The 27,125-nt window shown below is 42.5% G+C and overlaps 1 protein-coding gene across 5 annotated transcripts; it reads right to left on the minus strand.

Moving 5' to 3' along the window:
* Positions 1-4,346: 4,346 nt before the first annotated feature.
* ZNF786 (zinc finger protein 786) lies at positions 4,347-26,894 on the minus strand. 5 transcript variants are annotated; one of them, XM_038559612.1, is made up of 6 exons: positions 26,800-26,862; positions 26,012-26,169; positions 23,985-24,163; positions 19,962-20,088; positions 9,590-9,742; positions 4,347-6,734 (listed from the first exon to the last, which is right to left on the minus strand). In XM_038559612.1, the coding sequence occupies exons 3-6, from the start codon at positions 23,985-23,987 to the stop codon at positions 4,648-4,650; spliced, it is 2,370 nt and encodes a 789-aa protein (XP_038415540.1). In that variant the 5' UTR covers positions 23,988-24,163; positions 26,012-26,169; positions 26,800-26,862; the 3' UTR covers positions 4,347-4,647. The 5 variants fall into 5 exon arrangements, with proteins under 5 accessions (XP_038415540.1, XP_038415539.1, XP_038415538.1 ...); XM_038559611.1 differs by lacking the exon at positions 26,800-26,862 and having other exon boundaries at positions 26,012-26,514; XM_038559610.1 differs by lacking the exons at positions 23,985-24,163; positions 26,012-26,169 and having other exon boundaries at positions 26,800-26,894.
* Positions 26,895-27,125: the final 231 nt, after the last annotated feature.

Raw genomic sequence — 27,125 nt, forward strand, 5'->3', positions numbered from 1 at the left:
ACTGAGCAGGGAGCGTGATGTGGGGCCCAACCCTGGAACTCCAGGATCATGACCTGAAGGCAGATGCTTAACAGACTGAGCCACCCAGGCACCCCTGACTTTTTTTTTAAAAAGGATCAATCTGACTGCTCTTCAGAGAACGGACCATGGCAGGTAAGGGGAGGAACCGGAAGATCAGTGAGGGTACTGATATAATCAGGCAAGATATACATCTATGTATATATCTTGAGAGAGAGAGAGTATGTGCTGGAGTGCAGGGTGGGGCAGAAGGAGAGAGAATCCTAAGCAGACTCCATTGCCCGGTATAGAGCCTGATCCAAGGCTTGATCTCACAACCGTGAGATATGACCTGAGTGAGATCAAGAGAATGATGCTTAACCAACTGAGCCACCCAGACACCCCTTAATTAGAGATTTTAAATTTTAGCTTTTATTTCCTGAATTATCCATGATCTGTCTGGGATATTTTTGTTACTATTATTTATCTTGATCTCTCTCTTTCTCATATAAGTTTTTTTTTTTTTTCCAAGTGTTTGATAATCCTTGCAGGTTCATACTTAAGAATGCAGCAGTGGAGAATTTAATCAAGGTCTTTGTGCATACAGGTGGGGCTTGTGTGACAGTTTCCTCTGGGGTGATTGGTTGTTTGGGAGTCCTCTAAGTGCCAGGAGGAGGAGGGCTTTTCTCCCAGACAACATCTACAATAATTATTTCTAGATGGTTTGTTCAATTTTCCTTGTTTTCTCGTGCAAGGTAAATACCAGCTGCTAGGCCTTCCTCGTGCTGGAAGTGGACAGTAGTGGAAGGAGGGCCTGACTCGTCGCTGACAGACTTTCAGTCAATTGCCCTGGTCTTGGGCATCCATCCTGCCCAGCTCCTGCACGGCTCCTGCACCTGTTCAACGAGTCACGCCGCTCAGTCCCGTCTGCTTCTTCCTGCTTGTGGTGCTCTGCTTCCCTTCGTTAGATACCATTCTGCCAATAACTTCCTCAAATCTGTTTAAATTTCTTGTCCACTGATGATTTCCTCTGAATCCTCTTCATGGTTGTGGATTTATAGCCTTAAAAAATTCCTTTATTGTAATATTAATGGGATATCCAGGGATGGAAGACAATGTGAGCATACAATGTGAGTTCTTGAGTCAAGACAGTGACTGAGCTTTTGTGAACAGGATATTTTTCTTATTTGTAATAGATATTTGGGTGAGTCCCTTGGATGATCCAGGTATATGATGATAGAGTGTGTTCCATAATGTCAAGTTAATGGCTCAGCAGAGACCATTGCCTTCTTGACCCTAATGGGAATTTAAAAAAAAAAAAATTATGATCTCCATTGTTGAGTCAGCCAGATATATTATTCTTTTGGAGGTGATAGGATTATTTTTTGGATACTTCTGGGCATCATTCCTTATTCTTGAAATTCAAGGATTTCTGCAAGATATCTCAGCAGGATTTCTCTTTTTAGTATTTTGGGCAGGATAGAAAAGGAAGTTTGTGGACCTGTGGACCTGTGTTTATAATGCCTTCTTTTCCAGGAGTCACTCTGTTCCTTACGTACCACCCCTACCTGTTTTTCATGTTGAGTGTGAACAGGCTAGGGTATGTGGCACTTCTCCACTTCCTCCAAAACACTGTCAGTTTTTAGCATTTAACACCCTGGATCTTTTACCATCTCTGAGATCCTGCAGTTGTACCAGGCAATACATAAGAATAATGAACTAGAAGCTCTGGCCTCCAGTCTCCCTTGAAACCCCTGCTGGGTTAATGATCACATCTTGTCCACCACACCCACCTGCAACATGGCCACCATCCCTTTCTTGTGTTGAGCCCAACTCCACACTTTGTGAGGCTGGCTGTCCCATGAACGCCACAGATGTCCCTGTGGCTCTGAGCGACCAAAAACCTGTCTAAATGATATCATCCCTTGATGTTATCTGTCACCTTTGTGAGTGTCCCACCACTTAGGAAAAAGGGTGCTCTAAAACCAAGTAAGGATTTACTGTGCCTTACAGGTCCATTCTCTTTGTCCCCTAACACTGAAGACCCCACTTCCTTGGATTCTCATTCTTTTTTTAACGATTTTATTTATTTATTGACGAGAGATACACAGAGGCAGAGATATAGGCAGAAGGAGAGGCAGGCTCTCTGCACGGAGCCCAATGTGGGACTTGATCCCAGGACCCCAGGATCATGACCCAAGCCAAAGGCAGACACTCAACTACTGAGCCACTCAGGTGCCCTGAATTCTCATTCTTCTTAACAGACAAAAGGCAGCTTTGCTGGGGCCAAGCGTGCTTGCTCTTCAGTCATGTTTTTCAAAGTGAATCCTGCAGAACTCTGTGTCTACAAGATCATAGTAAATGTTTTCGAAAAAGAAAGAATCCCAAGGTCAAATATATTCCCAATATAAGAATATATGACATATCAGGTCTTCCTCTTAGGTGAGCCACAGACTGTGTGTGTGTGGGGGGGTGATGATGGGGGATAACTATTTTACTTTAATTGGCCATGTACTTCTTTCCTTAACATTAAAATTTTTTTTTTTTTTTTTTTTTTCAGAGAGGGAGAGTGTGAGACAATCTTAAACAGGCTCTTTGCCCAGCATGGAGCCTGATGCAGGGCTCAATCTCACAACCTTGAGATCATGACCCAAGACAAAATCAAGTCAGATGCTAACCAACTGAGCCACCCAGGTGACCCTTTTCCTTTTTTTAAAAAAGAATCTTTGGAGATAGTGTTCCAGAGGACACAATGCATAAAACATTGTTTTATTGTAACATCTGTTACAGTTTAGCAACAGTCTCATTTTCTGTCATCCCTCAGAATTTCAGGTCTTTTACATGAAACATGAACCCTCACAAAGTCATGAAGCACACTCCTGTCCCTGAAGTACAAATACTCTGTGCTCATACAACCTTCACCTCATGTAACAAACGGGGTAGTTTCCTGGACTTCCACTTATTATGTTTACTTTTAACATGCGCTTGACAATTCTCCACCTAAACTGTTGTTGCCTGCAGAGCTGCATGACAAAGCTGTTTGGTTTTATTAATTTGTTTTCCCAAGGATTTTATTTTTAAGTAATCTGCACACCCAATGTGGGGCTCGAACTCACAACCCTGAGATCAACAGTCACATGCCCTACCCACTGAGCCAGCCAGGCGCCCCTTGGCTTTGTTATTTTCTCTTCACTCAGATTTTAGTCACCACTTAGTCCCTCTTGGGCATCTCATTCACTGTCTGGCTTTGAACAGCGTCTCTGTTTTGCAGTTCCCAAACCCATACTTCCTGTCCCAATCCATTTCTTATCTAAATTCTAGTCCCAAACATCTTAGCACCCCTGCTTTTATTTTCTTCAACTCAGCTGAGCCAAAACTTGGCTGAAATTATCAGCTTTTCCTTAGGGGGAGCTATGCACCCCCATGGATGTGCCGTGAGACCTCAGCATTCACACAGACTGGGATTCAGAGAATTCATTTTATTGCTATCAGTTTCAAAATAAATGAATGAAAACCAAATCCAACATCATATCAGGCCTGCGACAAAATTCACTGGATTTAAATCCCCCAATTGAGGACCATACTGTGAAAAAGTCAAGTGGGCATTTAAGAGCCACTCAGCTCTGAGAACAATACTGGAGGGACTTAGTTCAAACTGGGATTTCAGAGCTAGCTTAGCATTTGGCAGGTGGGGGGAGAGGGAGTGGGGGTGGGGGTTTACCACTCAGGATGGTAGGAAGAATAGATAACTCTTTTATCAATGGATAGGAAGTATAACTGGTGATCCGTTTGAGAAAATCCTGTGTGCTGTTGGTGGGAATGTGAACTGGTGCAGCCACTCTGGAAAACTGTGTGGAGGTTCCTCAAAGAGTTAAAAATAGATCTGCCCTATGACCCAGCAATTGCACTGTTGGGGATTTACCCCAAAGATACAGATGCAATGAAACGCCGAGACACCTGCACCCCGATGTTTCTAGCAGCAATGTCCGCAATAGCCACGCTGTGGAAGGAGCCTCGGTGTCCATCGAAAGATGATGGATAAAGAAGATGTGGTTTATGTATACAATGGAATATTACTCAGCTATTAGAAATGACAAATACCCACCATTTGCTTCAACGTGGATGGACCTGGAGGGTATTATGCTGAGTGAAATGAGTCAATCGGAGAAGGACAAACATTATATGGTCTCATTCATTTGGGGAATATAAATAATAGTGAAAGGGAATATAAGGGAAGGGAGAAGAAATGTGTGGGAAATATCAGAAAGGGAAACAGAACATAAAGACTCCTAACTCTGGGAAACGAACTAGGGGTGGTGGAAGGGGAGGTGGGCGGGGGGTGGGGGTGACTGGGTGACGGGCCCTGAGGTGGGCACTTGACGGGATGAGCACTGGGTGTTATTCTGTATATTGGCAAATTGAACACCAATAAAAAATAAATTTATTATAAATAAAAAAAAGAAAAGAAAATCCTGCTGTACGGTTTCCCAAATTCCTAACTCAGGTCACCCTCTTGCTAAAAAAAAAAAAAAAAAAAAAAAAGGACCTCTGTTCCTAAACTCTGTCCCCTAGTTGGTCTGGCCGTGGCTGCTGTGGCTTCCCAGGCGGCAACATCAACTCTGCTGAAGGCTCTGGATGCCCTACCTGGCCTCAACTCCAGTCAGCCTCTATCATTGCAAACAGCTGGCTAAGCCTTTTCTTAATGTCAGGCTCACTGGGAGCACTGTAGGATTTTGTGTGCACTCGGACATGTTCCGCGAGTTTGGACTTATAAATGAAGCCCTTCCCACAGTCGCCACAGGCAAACGGCCTCTCAGGCCTATGGATGCGCTGGTGCCGCAGCATGTGTCCCTTCTCCCGGAAGTTCTTACCACACTCGGGGCAGCGGAAAGGCCTCTCCCCGGTGTGCAGGCCTTGGTGGCTGAGCAGCTGGGCCTTTAGGCGGAAGCTCTTGTCACATTTGGGACACTGGAAAGGCTTCTCCCCCGTGTGCGTCCTGACGTGTTCGATGAGCTTGGACTGCTTGGCAAAGCCTTTGCCGCACTCGCAGGAGAAGGGCATCTCCCCGCCGTGCAGCAGCTGGTGCGCCTTCATGTCCGCCTTGACTCGGTAGCTCTTGCCGCACTCAGGGCACTGGAAGGGTCTCTCCCCGGTGTGCAGGCGCTGGTGGCTCAGGAGCTGCCCCTTCAGGCGGAAGCTCCGGTCGCAGGCAGGGCACTGAAACGGCCTCTCCCCACTGTGCACGCGGAAGTGCTCGGTGAGCTTGGACTGGCGGGTGAAGCCCTTGCCGCACTCCCCGCACGAGAAGGGCCGCTCCTTGCTGTGCGTGCGCCGGTGCGCCTGCAGGATGCCCTTCAGGCGGAAGCTCTTGTCACACTCGGGGCACTGGAAGGGCCTCTCCCCGCTGTGCACCCGCAGGTGCTCGCGGAGCTTGCACTGGTGCGTGAAGCCACGGCCGCACTCCGCGCAGGAGAATGGCCTCTGCCCGCCGTGGCACAGCCGGTGTGCCCTCAACATGCTCTTCAGTCGGAAGCTCAGTTCGCACTCGGGGCACTGGAAGGGCTTCTCGTCTGTGTGCAGGCGCTCGTGCCTTAGCAGCTGGCCCCTCTGGCGGAAGCTCCTGCCGCAAGCCGCACACCAGAACGGCTTCTCCCCGCTGTGCAGGCGGGCGTGCTCCGCGAGCTTACACTGCTTGGCAAAGCCCTTGCCACACTTCCTGCAGGAGAACGGACTCTCGCCACCGTGCGCACGCTGGTGGGCCCTCAGCAGGCCGCGCAGGCGGAAACTCTTGTCACACTCGGGGCACTGGAAGGGCTTCTCTCCCGTGTGTATCCTGCTGTGGATGGCCAGCCTGGACCGTGCGGTGAAGCGCTTACCACACTCCACGCAAACGAACGGCCTCTCGGGGCGGCGCTGCAGGGCCTCCGCGGGCCTCTCGGCGTGGCGGCACTCGTCACCCGCCCATCCGGGGTCTGGCTTCCCTCCCGACGGCACGCGGGCCAGCTCAGCCTCCCCGGACAGGGCCCCCTCGCCTTCTCCACCGCAGACTGACCTCTCCCCGCTGGGCTGGCTGGGCGGGGCCTGCACGCTGCTCTTTGGGAGACCGCTCTTGTCATATCCGGGGCCCTGGGAAGGCCTCTCCTTGTGCCACAGGCGGTGGCTGAGAAGTGTCTGCTTGTGCGGGAGGCACATTTTACATTCAGGGCACTGCAGGGGACTCTTCCCTGCGTGGACAGCCAGATGTCTAAGCAAATACTGCTTCAGGCGGAAGCTCCTCCCACAATCGTGACATGGGAAGCGCCTCTGACACTGAGGGAGGCTCCGCTGTTGCTGTGGATCAGCTTGTTTGCGTAACTTCTTCCAGGACCTACGTGGCTGGTCTTTCAGGTGGCTCCCCTCATGCTTCTCTAAGTGGTCCTTCTTCCAAAAGCTTTCTCCACAGACAGCACAAGGGTGCTGGGTGCCCTCCCAGGAGGGAACTTCCTGGAAGCCAGGGAGACCCAGAGTTCTAGGACTTGAGATTCCTTCTCTTTGGGTAGGCTCCCTGGAACTGTGGACTACTGGAAATGGAGCCTGCGTATCATGTCTGTGTGGGTTCATGAGGGCCACGCTTTGGTCAGGCCTGAAGGAAATACCTCCTCCTACTCCTCCTGAAGGTTTAGAGAAGCACTGGCCCTCTAGTGGATCTACTTGGAAAAGGCATTTAGCTTCTACGGAATTCACAGCTTGTTGGCTTCCTGAAATGGGAAACAAAAATTCAGTCAGTATATTCCTGTCTGTGGCATGACTAAAGGCTTATGTCACCAGGAAAGGGAGAGGTGATGGTGACCTCTGGGGACCTGGGAACCCAGCTCCCACTGAGCTCCACAACCAGGGACATTTCAATGTGGTTCTATTTCATGGCTGAGAGTTTAGTGAGAGCGCTAAAACTAAACTGAAAAAATATGTATCTTTAAAGAAGAAAATATAGGGGTACCTGGCTGGCTAGGTTGAAAGAGCATGTGACTCTTATCTCGCAGTCATGAGTTCAAGCCCCACACTGGGTGTAGAGATTACTTAAATAAATAAAACTTTACAATGAAACGCCAGGATACCTGCACCCCGATGTTTATAGCAGCAATGTCCACAATAGCCAAACTGTGGGAGGAGCCTCGGTGTCCATCGAAAGATGAATGGATAAAGAAGATGTGATCTATGTATACAATGGAATATTACTCAGCCATTAGAAATGACAAATACCCACCATTTGCTTCGACGTGGATGGAACTGGAGGGTATTATGCTGAGTGAAATAAGTCAATCGGAGAAGGACAAACATTATATGGTCTCATTCATTTAGGGAATAAAAAAAATAGTGAAAGGGAATAAAGGGAAAAGGAGAAAAAATAAGTGGGAAATATCAGAAAGGGAGACAGAACATGAAAGACTCCTAACTCTGGGAAATGAACTAGGGGTGATGGAAGGGGAGGGGAATGGGGGTGACTGGGTGATGGGCACTGAGGTGGGCACTTGATGGGATGAGCACTGTGTGTTATTCTGTATATTGACAAATTGAACACCAATAAAAAATAAATTTATTTTAATAAATAAATAAATAAATAAATAAATAAATAAAACTTTAAAAAAGGAAAGAAGAAGGACAGCCTAGGTGGCTCAGCAGTTTAGCACCACCTTCGGCCCAGGGCATGAACTTGGGGACCTGGGATTGAGTCCCACATGGGGCTCCCTGCACGGAGCCTGCTTCTCCCTCTGCCTGTGTCTCTACCTCTCTGTCTCTCTGTTTCTCATGAATAAATAAATAAAATCTTAAAAAAAAAAAAGAAAAAGAAAAAGAAAAAAGAAAATACAGGGCCTAAACATAGGGCCAAAGCTTTGGAATCAGACTGTCTGGGTTCAAATCCCATCTCTCTACTGTGTAGCCTTTGTCAAGCTAAGTTCTCTTGGCTTTGTTTCCTTCTTCTGTAGACACAGGGACAGACACAGGGAAGCAACAGGACAAATGGTGGTCATGATTATAAAGTGACTTCCCGCATGTATGGTGCTGCGCATGTGCCTGGCATACCACAAGCACCTGTAAGTGCTCATCACCCCCATGACTACAGGACCATCAGACTTGTGCCATTTTTTAAAAATTTTTATTTATTTATGATAGTCACACACACAGAGAGAGAGAGAGGCAGAGACACAGGCAGAGGGAGAAGCAGGCTCCATGCACCGGGAGCCCGACGTGGGATTCGATCCCGGGTCTCCAGGATCGTGCCCTGGGCCAAAGGCAGGCACTAAACCACTGCGCCACCCAGAGATCCCAGACTTGTGCCATTTTGATGTGCAGACATTCCTGGAGTCAAGAAGTCATGGCAGCACTGTCACTAATAGGCCCTAACACCACAGTTTCATGTGACCAAAGGGCTGTCCCTAAGGCCAGGCAGCAGGGCCTAGGCTCTGGTCTCCACTCCTCATCCCTATGCCCAAAAACCTTTTAAAAAGGTTTTCTGGAAGAACTGATAACAGGGGGTAAAAATTGAAATAACTTGTGGAGCAAAACTCATTATCCAGAAAGAAACAGCAAAAAACTAAACATACTGTTGACATTTCTTGGAATGATGCTCCCATTGGCTTTCTCATTCCATACTTTAATGCTGACTTTTAAGAATCCAAAAATCTCAGGGGCACCTGGGTGGCTCTGTCGGTTGAGCAACCAACTCTTGGTTTTGGCTCAGGTCATGATCTTGGGGTTTTAAGATCGAGCCCCGAGTCGGGCTCTACACTCAGCAGGGAGTCTGCTTGAGATTCTTTCCCTCTGCCTTTGCCCTGTGTCCCACCCCGCTTGTTCTCTCTCTCTCTCAAATAAATGAAATAAATATATTTTTAAAGATTTTAATTATTTATTCATGAGAGACACACACAGAGAGGGAGAGACACAGACAGAGGGAGAAGCAGACCCCATGCAGGGAGCCCAATGCAGGACTTGATTCTGGGACCCCAGGATCATTCCCCAGGCCGAAGGGAGGCGCCCAACCACCGAGCCACTCAGGTGTCCCTAACATAAATATTTTTTAAAAAGAATCCAAAAATCCCAGACTCTCCCATCATAACAAGAAAAAACAGAGGAGACCTAATTTTAGGTATTCAAGTAAAGTCAACAGTCTCCAGATAGGAAGGAAGCAATTTTGCTTCCTAGAATTTGGATAACCAGTCTCTGATTCCTGCCACTGTCCCCCTCGCCCTCCCTACTACTAGCAATAGCTTACATTTACTGAGCTCTTACTGTGTTTCATGTATCACTTTAACACTTTACATATGTTAACGTATATAGTCCTATAATATAGGTACTTTTATTTATTATCTTCATCTTATAGGTCAGGAAATTGAAATATAGATAGGTTGAACAACTTGTCCAAGGTGACCCAGAAAAGACAAGATCCAGACACAGACTCTAGAACCCATACTCCTAACTACTATACTTTGTGTTTCTCTAGAATACACAGATGTCAAGCTTCAGCCCAGACAAGCAGGAAGATGAGATCAGAGAACTGAACAAAGATACACATTGTGATGTCTTAAGGATAGGGCCCTACATTCTTAATACTCACCCCAAAGCAGATGTCCCCCGATAACTGGATCAAATTGCAAATCAGCAGAAGGGCAAATTATGTTTCCTGATTTCTGTGATTCTCCCCAGTTCTTGAAGAACTCTCTCCCCTGTTCAATCCAGGATATTAGTTCTGGTTTGGGAAGTCTGCCATCTGCACAAAGAAGTCAGACAGGGTACTTTGGTTTCTTTCAGCACTAAGTTTAAAACACATGGAGTTGCTTTTATGTTTCAAAATGTACTCCTGGGGAGGTGGGCGGGGGATGGGGGTGACTGGGTGACCGGCACTGAGGTGGGCACTTGACAGGATGAGCACTGGGTGTTATTCTATATGTTGGCAAATTGAAAACCAATAAAAAATAAATTTATTAAAAAATATACTCCTGGGAAAATGTATGAGACAAGATGTCAAAAAATAGATTACAGGTTTATGCAAGGAGGAGCAAAACTGCCCACACATCCTAACTGTACTTCCTAATCTATCTGGACCTGTTAAATCAGTTGTACTATTTAAATCCTGTCTTGGTCCCCATATGCCTAGCAGTATGTATTGTCATGGGTTTCATAAAACTCACTATTAGCATGCTTTGAGAATGGTGGAATAGTACTGCAGATACCATGGGAAGAAAGAGGGTTTATCATTATATGGTCTCATTCATTTGGGGAATATAAAAATTAGTGAAAGGGAATAAAGGGAAAGGAGAGAAAATGAGTGAAAATACCAGCGAGGGTGACAAAACATGAGACACCTAACTCTGGGAAATGAACAAGGGGTAGTGGAAGCAACAAGGGGTGGGGGGCATTGGGGTGACTGGGTGATGGGCAATGAAGGGGCACTTGGCAGGATGAGCACTGGGTGTTATGCTATATGTTGGCAAATTGAACTCCAATAAAATTTTTTTTTTAAAAAACGGGTTTGTGAAAAAAAGGGGGGGGGGTTGTGAAAATAAGAACTGGAATGCCTTGGGATGCCTGGGTGGCTTAGTGGTTTAGCACGGCTTCAGCCCAGGACGTGATCCTGGGGACCCAGGATCAAGTCCCATAGGGCTCCCTGCATAGAGCCTGCTTCTCCCACTGCCTGTGTCTCTGCCTCTTTCTCTGTGTCTCTCATGAATAAATAAATAAAATTTTTTAAAAAACCGGAATGCCTGTCCTAGATAATTTCAAAGTAGGTAGCTTTCCAGCTGAAATATTGTCAGAAGTCCACTGGTTACAGTGTTAATCACAAACCCAAACATGGTGGAGTTCTGTTAGAATAAAAAAGTGTTGTAATGAAGTGTTGCAAGCAATGAAATAAGCAAATGAAAATAGTTACAAGATTCTCTAATATGTGACCCCATTTCCCTATAAGCAATGTTTATTTTACATATTTTCAAGTAAAACTTTTTAAAAATAATGTCTATTTAACAGAACCTAAAGTATGCTTCATAGATTGTTAAAGGGAGACCAGTGTATGGTTCATATCAGAGAAAGAGGGTCAGCCTAATGCCTCAGGGTTAAAATGTCAAAGTGATGTAGTACATGTGGAGACTGATCATTGTTCTAGATTCCTCCTTGCCCTCTGAAATCTGCCTTCAATCTCCAAGAATTCATGAGAAAAGGAATCACTCTTTTATTTAAATCCATATACCTATTCTCAGTCTTCATCTGTTGAAATCCCAGCATCTTTTAAAATAATAAAAATAAAAAATATATAAATAAAACCAAGAAAATAATTCAATTTACATTAACACCAGAAAGAATAACACACTAAAGAATAAACTAAATAAAAAAAAGTAACACTTATACAGTAAAAATTAAAATATTGTTGAAAGTGATTTTAAAGGTGATTAATAAATAGATATCTCAACATTTATGAATAGGAAGGCTTAACATTATTAAGATAACAATATTCCCCAAATCCAACATACTTTTTTTTTTTTTTTGCAGAAATTGACAAACTGATAATGGTAATCAAAACAGTGTGGTAAAAAAAAAAAAAAAAAAACAGTGTGGTATTGGCATGAAGATAAACATACAGATCAATGAAACAGAATTGAGAATTCAGAAATAAAACTTCTCCATTTATGGTCAATTGATTTTCCCAAAGGATGGCAAGAGAATTCAACGGGGAAACGAACAGTTTTTTCAACAAATGCTGTTGGGATATCCATATGCAAAAGATGTTGGATCCCTACCTCACACCATATATAAAAATTAACTAACAATGGATCAAAGACCTAAATGTAAGCACTGAAACTATAAGTCTCTCAGAAGAAAACATAAAAGTAAATCTTTGTAACTGGATCAGGCAATGGTTTCTTAAGTATGACACCAAAAGCTCAAGCAACACAAGAGAAAAGAAACTGGACTTCATAAAAATTAAAAACTTCTGTGCTTCAAAGGATACCCATCAAGAAAGTGAAGAGACAATCCACAGAATGGGAGAAAGTACCTGTGAATCATATATCTGATAATGTTCTGGTATCCAGAACAGAGAACTCTTAAAAATAACAAAAAGACAAATATACCAATTTAAAAATGGGCAAAGTATTTGAATAGACATTTCTCCTAAGAAAATATGCAAATGAAAAGATGCTCACCATCATTAATTATTAAGGAAATTTAAATTAAACCCACAATGATATACCAATTTGAATCCATTTGATCCTGATGTTTGGGACATAATTTTGGGGTGGAACAGGATTAACAATATAGGATTATATTTCTTTCTCTACAGATTCAATTACTTTAATTGGTTCTTTGGCAACAATAAAAATACATAATGTCTAAGATTGTGTTTTAGAAACAACACTGTATACATAAAGACTGGAAAACTTACTTATGGCAATGGAATAGATATAAAGTATTAGAAACCTTGCAATATAAAGGAAGTCATATGACCGCGAGGAGGTAGCCAGAGAGGTGGCAGGAAGCGCAGAAGAACTAACTGCATTCTCTTCATACACTGAAGGAAACAAGAGATATAAAGTTGATGGAACTTGAACTAGAAATTTGAATTATAAATGTATCCAATAGAGGCATGAAAAAAAACAAAATTTAGGAAAAATGGAAAAAAGGAGATAGCAGAAAGAAAGTTTAAGTGAGTTAATGCCTCATTTTTCATAGCAATAAGTAATGCTGCTAAACTTGATAAATCAAGTAATAGGGATGTAAGCATGATAGATTGGAGACAAGCACAGTAAGAACTAAAACAAAAAAGGTTAACAATGGTGGCCTTGGGCAATTAACAAGTGCAGGAGTGAGGAGGAAGCAAAGATTATCATTCATTTGATACATAAAATGTATATATATTTGTATATATGTATATATCGTATATATGTATATACATATATGTGTATATGTGTATATTGTATATGCACGTGTATATATACACATGTAATATATATGTATATATTATTTTTTTTACTTTTTTATATATTTAGTTTTTATTGGTGTTCAATTTGCCAACATATAGAATAACACCAAGTGCTCATCCGTCAAGTGCCCCCCTCAGGGCCCATCACCCAGTCACCCCAACCCCCCACCCACCTCCCTTTCTACCACCCCTAGTTTGTTGCCCAGAGTTAGGAGTCTCTCATGTTCTGTCTCCCTTTCTGATATTTCCCACTCATTTTTCCTCCTTTCCCCTATATTCCCTGTCACTATTTTCTATATTGCCCAAATGAATGAGACCATATAATGTTTGTCCTACTCCAACTGACTTATTTCACTCAGCATAATACCCTCCAGTTCCAACCACGTCGAAGCAAATGGTGGGTATTTGTCATTTCTAATGGCTGAGTAATATTCCATTGTATACATATACCACATCTTCTTTATCCATTCATCTTTCGATGGACACTGATGCTCCTTCCACAGTTTGGCTATTGTGGACATTGCTGCTAGAAACATCAGGGTGCAGGTGTCCCAGTGTTTCATTGCATCTGTATCTTTTGGGTAAATCCCCAGCAGTGCAACTGCTGGGTTGTAGGGCAGATCTATTTTTAACTCTTTGAGGAACCTCCACACGGTTTTCCAGAGTGGCTGCACCAGTTCACATTCCCACCAACAGTGTAAGAGGGTTCCCTTTTCTCCGCATCCTCTCCAACATTTGTGGTTTCCTGCCTTGTTAATTTTCCCCATTCTCACTGGTGTGAGGTGGTATCTTATTGTGGTTTTGATTTGTATTTCCCTGATGGCAAGTGATGCAGAGCATTTTCTCATATGCATGTTGGCCATGTCTATGTCTTCCTCTGTGAGATTTCTGTTCATGTCTTTTGCCCATTTCAGGATTGGATTGTTTGTTTCTTTGGTGTTGAGTTTAAGAAGTTCTTTATAGATCTTGGAAACTAACCCTTTATCTGATACGTCATTTGCAAATATCTTCTCCCATTCTGTAGGTTGTCTTTGAGTTTTGTTGACTATATCCTTTGCTGTGCAAAAGCTTCTTATCTTGATGAAGTCCCAATAGTTCATTTTTGCTTTTGTTTCTTTTGCCTTCGTGAATGTATCTTGCAAGAAGTTACTGTGGCCAAGTTCAAAAAGGGTGTTGCCTGTGTTCACCTCTAGGATTTTGATGGGACCTTGTCTCACATTTAGATCTTTCATCCATTTTGAGCTTATTTTTGTGTATGGTGAATGAGAGTGGTCTAGTTTCATTCTTCTGCATGTGGATGTCCAATTTTCCCAGCACCATTTATTGAAGAGACTGTCTTTCTTCCAATGGATAGTCTTTCTTCCTTTATCGAATATTAGTTGGCCATAAAGTTCAGGGTCCACTTCTGGGTTCTCTATTCTGTTCCATTGATCTATGTGTCTGTTTTTGTGCCAGTACCACACTGTCTTGATGACCACAGCTTTGTAGTACAACCTGAAATCTGGCATTGTGATGCCCCCAGATATGGTTTTCTTTTTTAAAATTCCCCTGGCTATTCGGGGTCTTTTGTGATTCCACACAAATCTTAAAATAATTTGTTCTAACTCCCTGAAGAAAGTCCATGGTATTTTGATAGGGATTGCATTAAACGTGTAAATTGGCCTGGGTCACATTGACATTTTCCCAATATTAATTCTTCCAATCCATGAGCATGGAATATTTTTCCTTCTCTTTGTATCTTCTTCAGTTTCTTTCAAAAGTGTTCTGTAGTTTTTAGGGTATAGATCCTTTACTTCTTTGGTTAGATTTATTCCTAGGTATTTTATGCTTTTGGGTGCAATTGTAAGTGAGATTGACTCCTTAATTTTTTCTTTCTTCAGTCTCATTGTTAGTGTATAGAAATGCCACTGACTTCTGGGCATTGATTTTGTATCCTGCCACAGTGCCAAATTGCTGTATGAGTCCTAGCAATCTTGGGGTGGAGTGTTTTGGGTATTCTATGTAGAGTATCGTGTCATCTGCAAAGAGGGAGAGTTTGACTTCTTCTTTGCCGATTTGAATGCCTTTAATGTCTTTTTGTTGTCTGATTGCTGAGGCTAGGACTTCCAGTACTACATTGAATAGCAGTGGTGAGAGTGGACATCCCTGTCTTGTTCCTGATCTTAGGGGAAAGGCTCCCAGTGCTTCCCCATTGAGAATGATATTTGCTGTGGGATTTTCGTAGATGGCTTTTAAGATGTTGAGGAATGTTCCCTCTATCCCTACACTCTGAAGAGTTTTGATCAGGAATGGATGCTATATTTTGTCAAATGCTTTCTCTGAATCTATTGAGAGGATCCTATGGTTCTTGCTTTTTCTCTTGCTGATCTGATCAATCACATTGATTGCTTTACAAGTGTTGAACCAGCCTTGCATCTTGGGGATAAATCCCACTTGGTCATGGTGAATAATCTTCTTAATGTATAGTTGGATCCTATTGGCTAGTATCTCTTCGAGAATTTTTGCATCCATGTTCATCAGGGATATTGGCCTATAATTCTCCTTTTTGGTGGGGCCTTTGTCTGGTTTTGGAATTCAGGTGATGCTGGCCTCATAGAACAAGTTTGGAAGTATTCCATCTCTTTCTATCTTTCGGAACAGCTTTAGTAGAATAGGTATGGTTTTTTCTTTCAACGTTTGATAGCATTCCCCAGGGAAGCCATCTGGCCCTGGATTTTTGTGTCTTGGGAGTTTTTTTGTTTGTTTGTTTGTTTAATATTTTAATATTTTGATCATTCTTGCTTATTTTTTAAAAATATTTATTTATTTATTTATTTATTTATTTATTTATTTATTTATGATAGACACAGAGGAGAGAAAGGGGGGGGCAGAGGGAGAAGCAGGCTCCATGCCGGGAGCCCGACGTGGGACTCGATCCCGGGACTCCAGGATCGCGCCCTGGGCCAAAGGCAGGCGCCAAACTGCTGAGCCACCCAGGGATCCCCCTCTTGGGAGGTTTTTGATGATGACTCCTTCAATTTCCTCCCTGGTTATTGGCCTGTTAAGGTTTTCTATTTCTTCCCGTTCCAGTTTTGGTAGTTTGCCTAATTTACTGGCGTATAGCTGCTCATATTATGTTTTTAAAATCGTTTGTATTTCCTTGGTGTTTGTGGTGATCTCTCCTTTCTCATTCATGATTTTATTAATTTGAGTCTTTTCTCTCTTCTTTTTAATAAGGCTGTCTAATGGTTTATCTAATTAATTCTTTCAAAGAACCACCTCTTGGTTTTGTTGATCTGTTCAACAGTTCTTCTGGTCTCTATTTCATGGAGTTCTCCGCGAATCTTTATTAACTCTCTTCTTCTGCTGGGTGTAGGATCTATTTGCTGTTTTTTCTCCAGCTCCTTTAGGTGCAAGATTAGCTTTTGTCTTTGAGTTCTTTCCAGTGTTTGGATAGATGCTTGTATTGCGATGTATTTCCCCCTCAGGACTGCTTTTGCTGTATCCCAAAGATTTTGAATGGTTATATCTTCATTCTCATTAGTTTCCATGAATCTTTTTAATTCTTCTCTAATTTCCTGGTTGACCCTTTCATCTTTTAGCAGGATGGTCCTTAACTTCCACTTGCTTGAAATCCTTCCAAACTTCTTCTTGTGATTTAGTTCTAATTTCAAAGCATTATGGTCTGAAAATATGCAGGGGACGATCCCAATCTTTTGGTATCGGTTAAGACCTGATTTATTAAAAGAAAGAAAAGACCTGATTTGTGACCCAGTATGTAGTCTATTCTGGCGAAAGTTCCATGTGCACTTGAGAAGAATGTGTATTCAATTACATTTGGATGTAAAGTTCTGTAAATATCTGTGAAATCCATCTGGTCCAGTGTATCATTTAAAGCTCTTGTTTCTTTGGAGATGTTGTGCTTAGAATACCTGTCAATTGTAGAAAGCGCTACGTTCAAGTCACCAAGTAAAAAGTGTATTATCTAATTATCTCTTAACTGTTTATTAATTGATTGATGTACTTGGCAGCTCCCACATTCAGGGCATAAATATTGATGATTTTTATGTCATCTTGTTGGATAGATCCTTTAAGTATGATTTAAGTATGATATAGTGTCTTCATCTCTCACTACAGTTTTCAGGATAAATTTTAGTTTATCTGATGTAAGGATGGCTACCCCTGCTTTCCTTTGAGGGCCATCTGAATGGTAAATGGTTCTCCAACCTTTTATTTTCAGGCTGTAGGTGTCCTTCTGTCTAAAATGAGTCTCTTGTAGACAGCAAATAGATGGGTCTTGCTTTTTTATCGAGTCTGAAACCCTGGGCCTTTTGATGGGGTCATTAAGCCAATTCACATTCAGAGTTACTATTGAAAGATATGAATTTAGTGTCATCATGATACCTATTCAGTCCCTGTTTTTGTGGATTGTTCCCTTGGACTTCCTCTATTACAGAATCCCCCTTAGTATTTGTTGCAGAGCTGGCTTCGTGGTCACATATTCTTTCAGTTCCTGCCTATCTTGGAAGCTCTTTATCTCTCCTATTCTGAATGAGAGCCTTGCTGGATAAAGTATTCTTGGCTGCATGTTCTTCTCTTTTAGGACCCTGAATATATCCTGCCAGCCCTTTCTGGCCTGCCAGGTCTCTGTGGAGAGATCTGCTGTTAATCTAATATTTCTCCCCATAAATGTTAGAGATTTCTTGTCTCTTGCCGCTTTAAGGATCTTTTCTTTGGCATTTGTAAGCTTCGCTAGTAAATGTCGAGGTGTTGAGCGTTTTGTTTTTTTTTGGGGGGGGTATCGCTGTATATTCTGGATCTGAATGCCTGTTTCCCTTCCCAGATTAGGAAAGTTTTCAGCTATGATTTGTTCAAATACATATTCTGGACCTCTGTCCCTTTTGGCGCCCTTGGGAACCTCAATTAAACGTAGATTTTTCCTTCTGAGGCTGTCATTTATTTCCCTTAACCTATCTTCACAATCTTTTGTTTTCTTCTTTTTTCCTCATTTTCCCTCTTTGCCACAACTTGTCTTCTACGTCACTCACTTGTTCTTCTATCTCGTTAACCCTTGTCGTTAGGACCTCTAGTTTGGATTGCATCTCATTTATTTGATTTTTAATTTCTGCCTGATTAGATCTAAATTCTGCAGTCATTAAGTCTCTTTGAGTCCTTTATGCTTTTTTCTAGAGCCACCAGTAGCTTTATAATTGTGCTTCTGAATTGGCTTTCTGACACTGAATTGTAATCCAAATTTTGTAACTCTGTGGGAGAGAGGACTGTTTCTGATTCTTTCTTTTGAGGTGAATTTTTCCTTCCAGTCATTTTGCTCAGTGCAGAGTGGCCAAAAACAAGTTGTACTGGGAAAAGGAGAAAAAGGGAGAAGAGAAAAAAGAAAAGAAGAGAAAAAAAGGGGTGGGGGGAAGCAAACAGAAAACAAAAAAAGTGGAGTATCCTCTGATTCTATATACTGTAAATCCCTCGACTTCCCCTGGAACTTTCCAGTGCTGCTTGGTCAATAATTTGCTTTTCCCCTGTCCATCTAGCTGATCTTCTGGGGGAGGGGCCGCTGTGCTGATTCTCAGGTGTGAGCACCTGGGGTAGCTGCTCAGCCCTGCCTGGTGCAAGGCTTAGTGGGAGTTGTTTATCCTGTTTATACTGTGAGGCCACTGTGAGGCTCAGTGGGGGTTGTTTATCCTGTGAGGCCCCAGGAGGAACAACAACAGTGGCGGTGGCCAGCTCTCCAGCTCTGGAGTCAGCTCCCGCGGTAACTGCCACAGCTCTCAGTCTGCAGGGACCTGGATGCTCTGGGGGCGGGCCAAGGATCTGCATAGCTCAGGGCCCGCTCCTGCGGCAGGAGCGTCCTTGCTGCCCTGTGTCCTCCTGGCCTCCGCGTGTCCCGGGGGGAGCGCCTTATCCTGGGCCCCAGCGCCCCGGGCTTCACGGCCTGCTTTGCTGGAATCCCGCTCAATGGTCACGCAGCCCCCTCCAGGCGGAGACTCCACCCGAGCCCCTTCGAGCTGCTCCCAGGCCCCGCGGGGCACGCGCTGCAGCCCTTTAGGGAGTTCGGCAGCAGGGTGTGGGGCGCTCTCCCCGGGGTGCAGGTCCTCTGTTGGTGTCCCTGGGAGCCTGTTGGCATCCCCCCCCTCCTAGGGTCCTGCCTGAGCTCCCTGTGCCTTTCCGTCTGGGAAGTTTAGTGAAGCTCCTGCTCCTGCGGGCATGGGCTCTCCTGTCCTGGGGGCACTCGACACACGGCCTTAGCCGGCTCCTGGTGGGGCCCCTCCCCCTTGGATGCTTTTTATTTATTTATTTTTTTCCGTCTTCCTACCTTGATAGAATTGTGAACTCTTCTCATAATAGCATTCCAGCTGTTCTCTCTTTAAATCTCAGACTGAATTCGTAGGTTTTCAGGATGATTTGAGTTATCTAGGTAATCTGGTGGGAACAGGTGATTTTGGGACCCTACTCTTCCGCCATCTTGCCCCTCCTCTGTCTATATATATATATATATATATATATATATATATATATACACAAAGACCAAGTAAGAAAGCTAAAAAGAACCCATTACCATAACCATGACGAGACAACTGCTGTTAAACATTTCAGGGTATAGCCTTACGAAATCTCTTTGCAGGGAAATATTCTAGCTTTTCTGAGTTATACAGACCCCACTGTAAAAACTGACAGGTAGGGACATCCTAGGGTAAAGATATATGGGCACATTATGGACACGAGCCAGGAGTGCTCCCATATGGAAATCACAGCAACCAGTATTGGTGACTAAAAGCCCTGACTTAGTTACTTCTGACCACAATACACATCAAACAGTCTTGAATATTCTCACATCACAATGTGTACCCCTGAGTAGGATTAGCAGTGCTTACAAGGTATTAACAAACAGGACTCCTGGGTAAAAAATACCTTTCTGAGTTAATTTCTGAGAAATCTGACATAACAAACAGTAGCACCAAGTGACTGACACCTCTCCCAGACCCAGTTCTAGGACTTACCCATAAAATTGAACACTTCTTACCTAGAGAAACAAGAATCTCATAATTGGTTCTCATTACATGCTTGTAAAGCTCCTTCTGCCATGCCTCTAGATTCGGCCATTCGTGCTCAGAGAAATAAATAGCAACATCCTCAAAAGTCAGAGGTAGCTGAAATTATAGACATATATAGGTATTAGTACTTCAAAAGGACTTCAACTCCTTCTCATCAAGTTATTTTTGCTTCTTTTTTTTTTTAAAGGTAAACTCTTATCTCCAAGGTGAGGCTCGAACTCACAACCTTGAGATCCAGAGTCATATGCTCTATCCTTGAGCCAGCCAAGTGCTCCTCCTCCTCAATTGTAAAAAAATAACTTTAGTAGTGGACACTGTTTTTGTCTATTTAGCAACTTCTTCCTTGGGAACTACTCCTTCCCCCACTGCAGCCTTGTGGTTCTGCTGTTAACCACTACACTGCCCAGAGCTCTTGATGCTTGTTCAAACTATATACACATATGGATAGTAAAGAATTTTTCTTTTCTTTTTTTTAAACAAGGTTGAAGGCAGCCTGGGTGGCTCAGCAGTTTAGTGCCATCTTCAGCCCAGAGCGTGATCCTGGAGACCCGGGATTGAGTCCCACATCAGGCTCCCAGCATGGAGCCTGCTTCCCCCTCTGCCTGTGTCTCTGCCTCTGTCTCTCATGAATAAATAAAATCTTTAAAAAAATAAAAAAAAAATTTAAAAGGGTGAATAAATCACTGCATAACTTCCTTCACTTAATATATTACAGGTATCTTTCCAGGTCAATGTGTATAGGCAAAACCAGGTTTTTGTAAATTGCATTATATTTCATGAGGTGGGTATATATACACCACCACCACCACCCCACACCCCACCCTGTGATGGTACATACATTGTTTCCTTTTCCCTTATAAATTACAAACAATGCTCTGATATGCTCCCTGATATATTGATGCTTTTACCTCTGTAAGATAAAACCTAAAAAGGAGAACTACTAAATCAAAAGGTATTAAACATGTTGTTTAATAAATACCATCCAATTGCCTTCCAAAAAGAATTCGGCATTTCTGCTGTTGTTAATGAGACTTCTTTCTTTACACCTTTGCCAGCACAGGTTGTTCTTAAACTTTTTTTTTTTTTTGCCAATGTGATGGGTAAAAAACTGTATTCATTCTTTTAATTTGCATTAATTTGTGAGGCCTAGCAACCTTTTCATACTTTCAGTGGGGGGGGGGTGCATTCCACATCTTTGTGCATGTCTGTCTACTCAGGCGCCCCTCACACTGCTTTTTTCTTGTATTATACTTTTCAGGAGAACCTCTTTTGTGGCTTCAGGGTTTAGTATCTTGTTTGGAAGACTTCTTATTCTAAAATTATAAAATATTCTCCTAAATTCTTCATAACATTCATACAACTTTTATTAGAATTAGACTTTTTTTCCATCTGGAGCTTATTTCTGCATATCATAACAAGAAAGGATAGAATTCTTTTCATAAGTGGATATTCAGCTTGTTATAAAATTCATTGAATATTCTTTTATCATTGATTTGGGATAGTTTTTCATTAACTATATATCCATTTATACTTGGATATATTCTTGTTCTACTGGTGAATGCATCTATTTTTTGCTCCAATACTGCACAGTTTAATTCTTATAGTTTTATCAGATATTTTGCTATTTAAGAGGACACAGTCATTCACCACCACCTCCATCATTTTCCACAGGGAAAGTGTCTTGAATTTGTCTGTTTTCTATATACATAAGCAAAGATATTATTTTGTCAAACGTATACAAATTCTATTGGGATTTAGGAATATGCCTAACATATTAATTTTGGAAGAACTGGATCTCTAAAATATGGGATCTTTCCACCCAGAGACATCTCATTTATTAGACATTTTTATGTGCTTCAGTAAAATTTAGCTTTCTTCATATAGACCTTATATAATTCTTGATATTCTTATTAAATCCTAGGGACTGTAGAGGGGTTATGTTGTTGTTACCATGTTTGAGGGGTTTATCCCACTAAATTTTCTAATTATGAAAGCTTGGAAAGTTAATTTTTATGTTTATTTTGGAAATGAATTCCCTTGTTGGCTAACACTTTCAATTGACTGCCTTGGAGTGTCTACATAGAGAAGGAGATCTACAAATTAACATTTCTTTTAATGATTTAAGCCTGACTTTTTTACTGTACTGGATGGAATGATATCAAGTAATAGTGATGATAGCATGCATCTTATTCTTCAAAGGAAGTGTTTGTAGTGGTTTACAAGTAATATTTTTTGGTTTCCTTTGACTTATTAACATCAAGATGCCTCTTTTTAAAAATATTTTATTTATTTATTTATTTATGAGAGACACAGAGAGAGGCAGAGACACAGGCAGAGGGAGAAGAAGGCTGCCCGTAAGGAGCCCGATGTGGGACTTGATCCCAGATTCTGGGATCATGCCCTGAACTGAAGGCAGACACCCAACCACTGAGCCATCCAGGTGCCCCCCCCCTTTTTAAAGATTTTATTTATTTATTCATGAGAGACACACAGAGAGAGGAAGAGACATAGGCAAAAGGAGAAGCAGACTCCATGCAGGGAGCCCGATGTGGGACTTAATCCCCGAACTCCTGGATCACAAACAGAGCCAAAGGCAGATACTCAACTGCTGAGCCACCCAGGCATCCCGATGTCTCTTGTTCCTAGAATACTAAGAGTTTATCAAGAATTGGTTTTGAATTTCACTACTTTTCAAAACAATGTGTTAGAAAAAATAATGCATGCAAATGTGTTTAAAACATTAAAAAAAATACAAAACAAAAAAACCCACACTGGGATCCCTGTGAGGAGCCTGCTTCTCCCTCTACCTATGTCTCTGCCTCTCTGTGTGTCTCTCATGAATAAATAAAATCTTTAAAAAAATAAAATATAAAACATTTTTATTTTGTATTGTGATGGCCTTGGATAAATTGAACACTTTCTAAGGTATGTAACTAGAAACATGTAAACTATATATTTGTTAAAGTATTCTAATTACTTGGCTTTTTTCAAAATATACTTTTTAAAAAGTCTTTCATTCTTTTAGGTAATCTCTACACCCAATGTGGGACTTGAACTCACAACTCCAAGATCAAGAGTTGTAACATGCACTACCAACTGAGCCAGTCAGGCACCCCTATTGTTTTCTTTAAATCGGATTTAACTCCAAATGTTTTGCCATGTGTTTATTTTTCTTGGGTATTAAAGTACAGCCTGTGTTAACTTTTATTTTTATTCACTTTTGTTATATTCAATATGAAACTTGGATTTATGTTTTTAAATAATTCCTTTACATTTAAAATAGAAATTATTTTAAGAAAAAAAGAAATTATTTTAAGTTTAGTGAAAGTCATTTCTACTGTTTTTAAAAATGTGAATTTGCTCTAGCATGATTGATTAACATAGGGAATAATTTGCCACAAAATTTTTCACTTGCTTATATGCAATTTTGTCCGTGAGAAAATTGAGGTCAGTTCTACCTAGGGACAATTTTACCTGAGGGGCCATTCGGCAATATCTAGGGACATTTTTGTCATGATTGGGTGGGGACTGCTACTTGCATCTAATGGGGAGAAGCCAAGGATGCCAATAAACATCCTACAATGCACAAGATAAGCCCCCCACAACACAAAATTATCCAGTACAGAATGCCAGTAGTGGCAAGGGTAACAAACTGTGCTAGCTGAACAAAGAGAGCCGAGTGGGAATATACATATGCATACTCTTGAAGAATCTCCGAGCTACCTCAGAGTACCTTGTTTTATAAACCCTACCTATCCACACCTGGTGTTACAACTTTCCAACTGATTTCAGATAATGGTCCTTCCACTTCACAATAATTCACAAGCACTACTCCTTGTACCCAATTCCATTAGCAAATTTCAGGTAGTTTTCAAGATAGTTTATTTTTTAATAATTTAACATGCATAAAACTGTGCTTTCATTAAGTTCTTTACTTCGTAACATGTCACTGACAGAAAAAAAAAAAAAAAGACAAAGAGATGGAGGCAAACCATAAGGCTCAACTCTAGGAGACAAACTGAAGGTAGCTGGAGCTTCTGCCTTCGGCTCAGGTGGTGATCCCATGGTCCTGGGATTGAGTCTTGCACCAGATTCACCGCGGGGAGCCTGCTTCTCCCTCTGCTTATGTCTCTGCCTCTCTCTCTGTCTCTTATGAATAAATAAATAAAATCTTAAAAAAAAAAGAAAGAAACTCAAGTCCATTTTAGTCCCTCATCAACACTGTTCTTTTTTTTTTTTTTTTTTTAGATTTTATTTATTTATTCAGGATAGACTTAGTGAGAGAGAGGCAAAGACACCAGCAGTGGGAGAAGCAGGCTCCATGCTGGGAGCCCAACGCAGAACTCGATCCCGGGACTCCAGGACCGCGCCCTGGGCCAAAGGCAGGCGCTAAACTGCTGAACCACCCAGGGATCCCGCAACAGTTTTTATACTCAGTCCTATTTTTTCTTCCAAGAAGCAAACATTATGATGCATGTAACTTTTCAGTGTGTGTTTTTAATTTTTACATACACCTAAGTAACTATAAATAAGTATTGCTTTGTCTTTTATGCACAAATCCTTTATTATACTGCAGCTTGCATTTTTCACTCAACATTTGAGATCTGTCCATGTTGATATACAGAGAATTTAATTTTGTGTCATGTTCCATTGGCTGAATATGTCACAATTTTTAATCCATTCTTTTACCGATTGACCATTTGTTTTCAGATCTCTTAACTGCATGTTCAGATCCTTTGCCTATGTTTTTTTTTTTCTTTGCCTATGTTTTTAATGGGTCACTTGTCATTTCATTTCTGGGACTTACTTTATGTAATTTAAAAAAAAGATTTATTTGATGGGGGGAGAGAGGGAGCAAAAGTCTTAAGCAGACTCTGTGCTAAGCTCAGAGCCTGACTTGGGGCTTGATCTCATGACCCTGGGATTAAGACCTTAGCTGAAACTGAGCTGGATGCCAAACCAACTGAACCACCCAGGTTCCCCCTTTATGTAATTTGATACTGATTAACTGTTGAGCAAACTAGGTTACAAATACTTTCTCCTTGTGTATAGCCGTTTTTTATGCTTATATTGTATATAAATTTTTGGTTTCAATGCAAAGGTATCAATCTTTCCTTAGGTCGTTTTGCTTTCTGTTTTAAAAAATTTTTCTTTATCTAGGTTACAAAGATATTCTACAATTTTCTTCCAATAGGCTTAAGTTTTGCTTTTCATGTTTAGATTTTAAATTTATCTAGAATATAATTTTTTATGGTATACAGTGATAATCTACTTTAATGCTTTTTTCCAACTGGAAAAGTCAGTTGTCCCAACATTGGCTTTGAAGTTCTCTGTATTACTTTCTGAAAGCTTCTGTAACAAAGTACCCCAACTGGGTGGTTTAAAATAATAAAATACATTCTCTTATAGTTCTAGTGGCTAGAAGTCTGTCATCAAGGTGTCAGCAGGGCCATGCTGTCTCTGAGCCTCTAGGGGAGAATCTGTTCCAAGGCTTTCCCTTAGCTTCTGGTAGTGGCTGGCCACATCCTTGGCATTTCTTGACTCAAAGGTGCATAATTCCAATCTTTGTCTCTACTGTAACAGGCTATTCTCACTTTGCATGTCTGAGTCTCTGTATCCCTGCTTATAAAGATACCAGTCACACTGGATTAATAACCAACCCTATTCTGATATCGTCTCATTTTAACCAATTAAATCTGCAACAAACTTACTTCTGATAAGGTCACAATCTGAAGTTCCAGAAAGAACGGATTTTGGGGAGACACTATTCAACCCAGTATAGTCTGCATCTGGATTCTCTTTGGGTTTCCACTGCTCTGTGTGTCTACTCCTGCACAAAACAGCACTGTAATAATTCTATGGGCTTATAGTAAGTTTTATTACCTGGTAGGGCAATTCGCCTTTCGTTGTTCTTTTTTTCAGAATCATACTTTTGACCTTTATTTTTCCAGATGAAATTCAGAACGTTTGTCTAAATTCACAAAAATCTGCCATTTTAATAAAACTGCAGTAGACTTACATATTAACTTGGAAGAAAAGCATCATTTTTACTGTATTCAGTCTTTCCATCTGTAGGCCTGGTTATTTCCCATTTATTTATAATTTCTCCACAAAGGTGTTGCGTATCCTTTGAATATTTAATCCTAGATATTGTTTTCTTAGTGGAGACTGTTAACGCTATTTGGAAATAAATAACTTTAGGAATTCGTTTAGCAGTCAGGAAAAATGGTCAATAGACAAGTGTCTAATTAAACAAACAAACAAACCCGTAATGGCCATCCCTGTAAACCTCGAGTGCAACAGACATTAAATAATCAAGTATGTGCACTCTGCCTAGGTTTCTACATCCTATTCTACTCCCTCCAAGCCGTCCTCCTTCCTCCTTACACTCAGCACAAAGTTAGCGGCTGAATTATCTGATTCGAGCCGCGGACGGGCAATCACCTCAACCCTCAAAATCTTAAATCTTTCAAAACATTTGCTGTGAATTCAGTAACTGCGATGTCAAAGTGGCAGAGCTGACACGCACCGCGGGCTCTGGACAGATCCCTCCCCCGTCCCCCGTCCCCCGTCCGCCCCCGGCCGAGACGCGACCCGCAGCTCAGGGGGCGGGCGGGCGGGCGCGCGGCCGCCGCCGAGCCCCGGACGCGGGGGCCCCCAGCTCCTGACACGCGGAGCCTCGCGCCGCACCCAGACTCCGCTGCCCCGCCCCCCGCTGCCGCCCCGCGAGGACCCCATGGGTGCCCGCCAAGCCGGAGCCCCAAGACCCGCCCCGACCCCGGCGTCCGCGCGGGTAGCCTTTCTTACCGGAGCCGGCTCGGCCATGGCCCTCCGCGCCCCCGCCCGGCCCCCGCCCCGAGTCGCCCAACCGACACCCCCGGCGGCCCGCGACACCTCCCCACGGCGCGCGGCCTCTCGCCCCGCCCAGCCCCGCAGGCCCGCCCCCGCGCGGGGCACGCCGGGACTTGAGCGCGGCCCCGCCCCACAGCGCCCCCAGCGCCCCGGAGGAGCCCTTGGTTGTCGCCGCAGCCGCCTAGGCTCGGCTTCCTGCAGCAGCAGCGAGGTGGGTGGTGGGTCCTGGCGCCCTGCGGGAGTTTCCAAACCAGAGACCCAGACCCAGAAGCGCTAAAAGG

This window comes from Canis lupus, chromosome 16, assembly GCF_011100685.1.
Source record: "Canis lupus familiaris isolate Mischka breed German Shepherd chromosome 16, alternate assembly UU_Cfam_GSD_1.0, whole genome shotgun sequence".
Classification (NCBI taxonomy): Eukaryota; Metazoa; Chordata; class Mammalia; order Carnivora; family Canidae; genus Canis; species Canis lupus.

Bases quoted from the DNA above. Each gene is read 5' to 3' on its own strand.
- ZNF786 (XM_038559609.1), bottom strand. From the start codon at position 25,920: ATGATTCTGAAAAAAAGAACAACGAAAGGCGAATTGCCCTACCAG. The intron at 9,743-19,961 runs GTAAGAAGTGTT...TTCTTTGTGCAG, and splicing joins TGAGATTCTTGTTTCTCTAG to ATGGCAGACTTCCCAAACCA. The intron at 6,735-9,589 runs GTGAGTATTAAG...TTCCCATTTCAG, and splicing joins CGGGGGACATCTGCTTTGGG to GAAGCCAACAAGCTGTGAAT.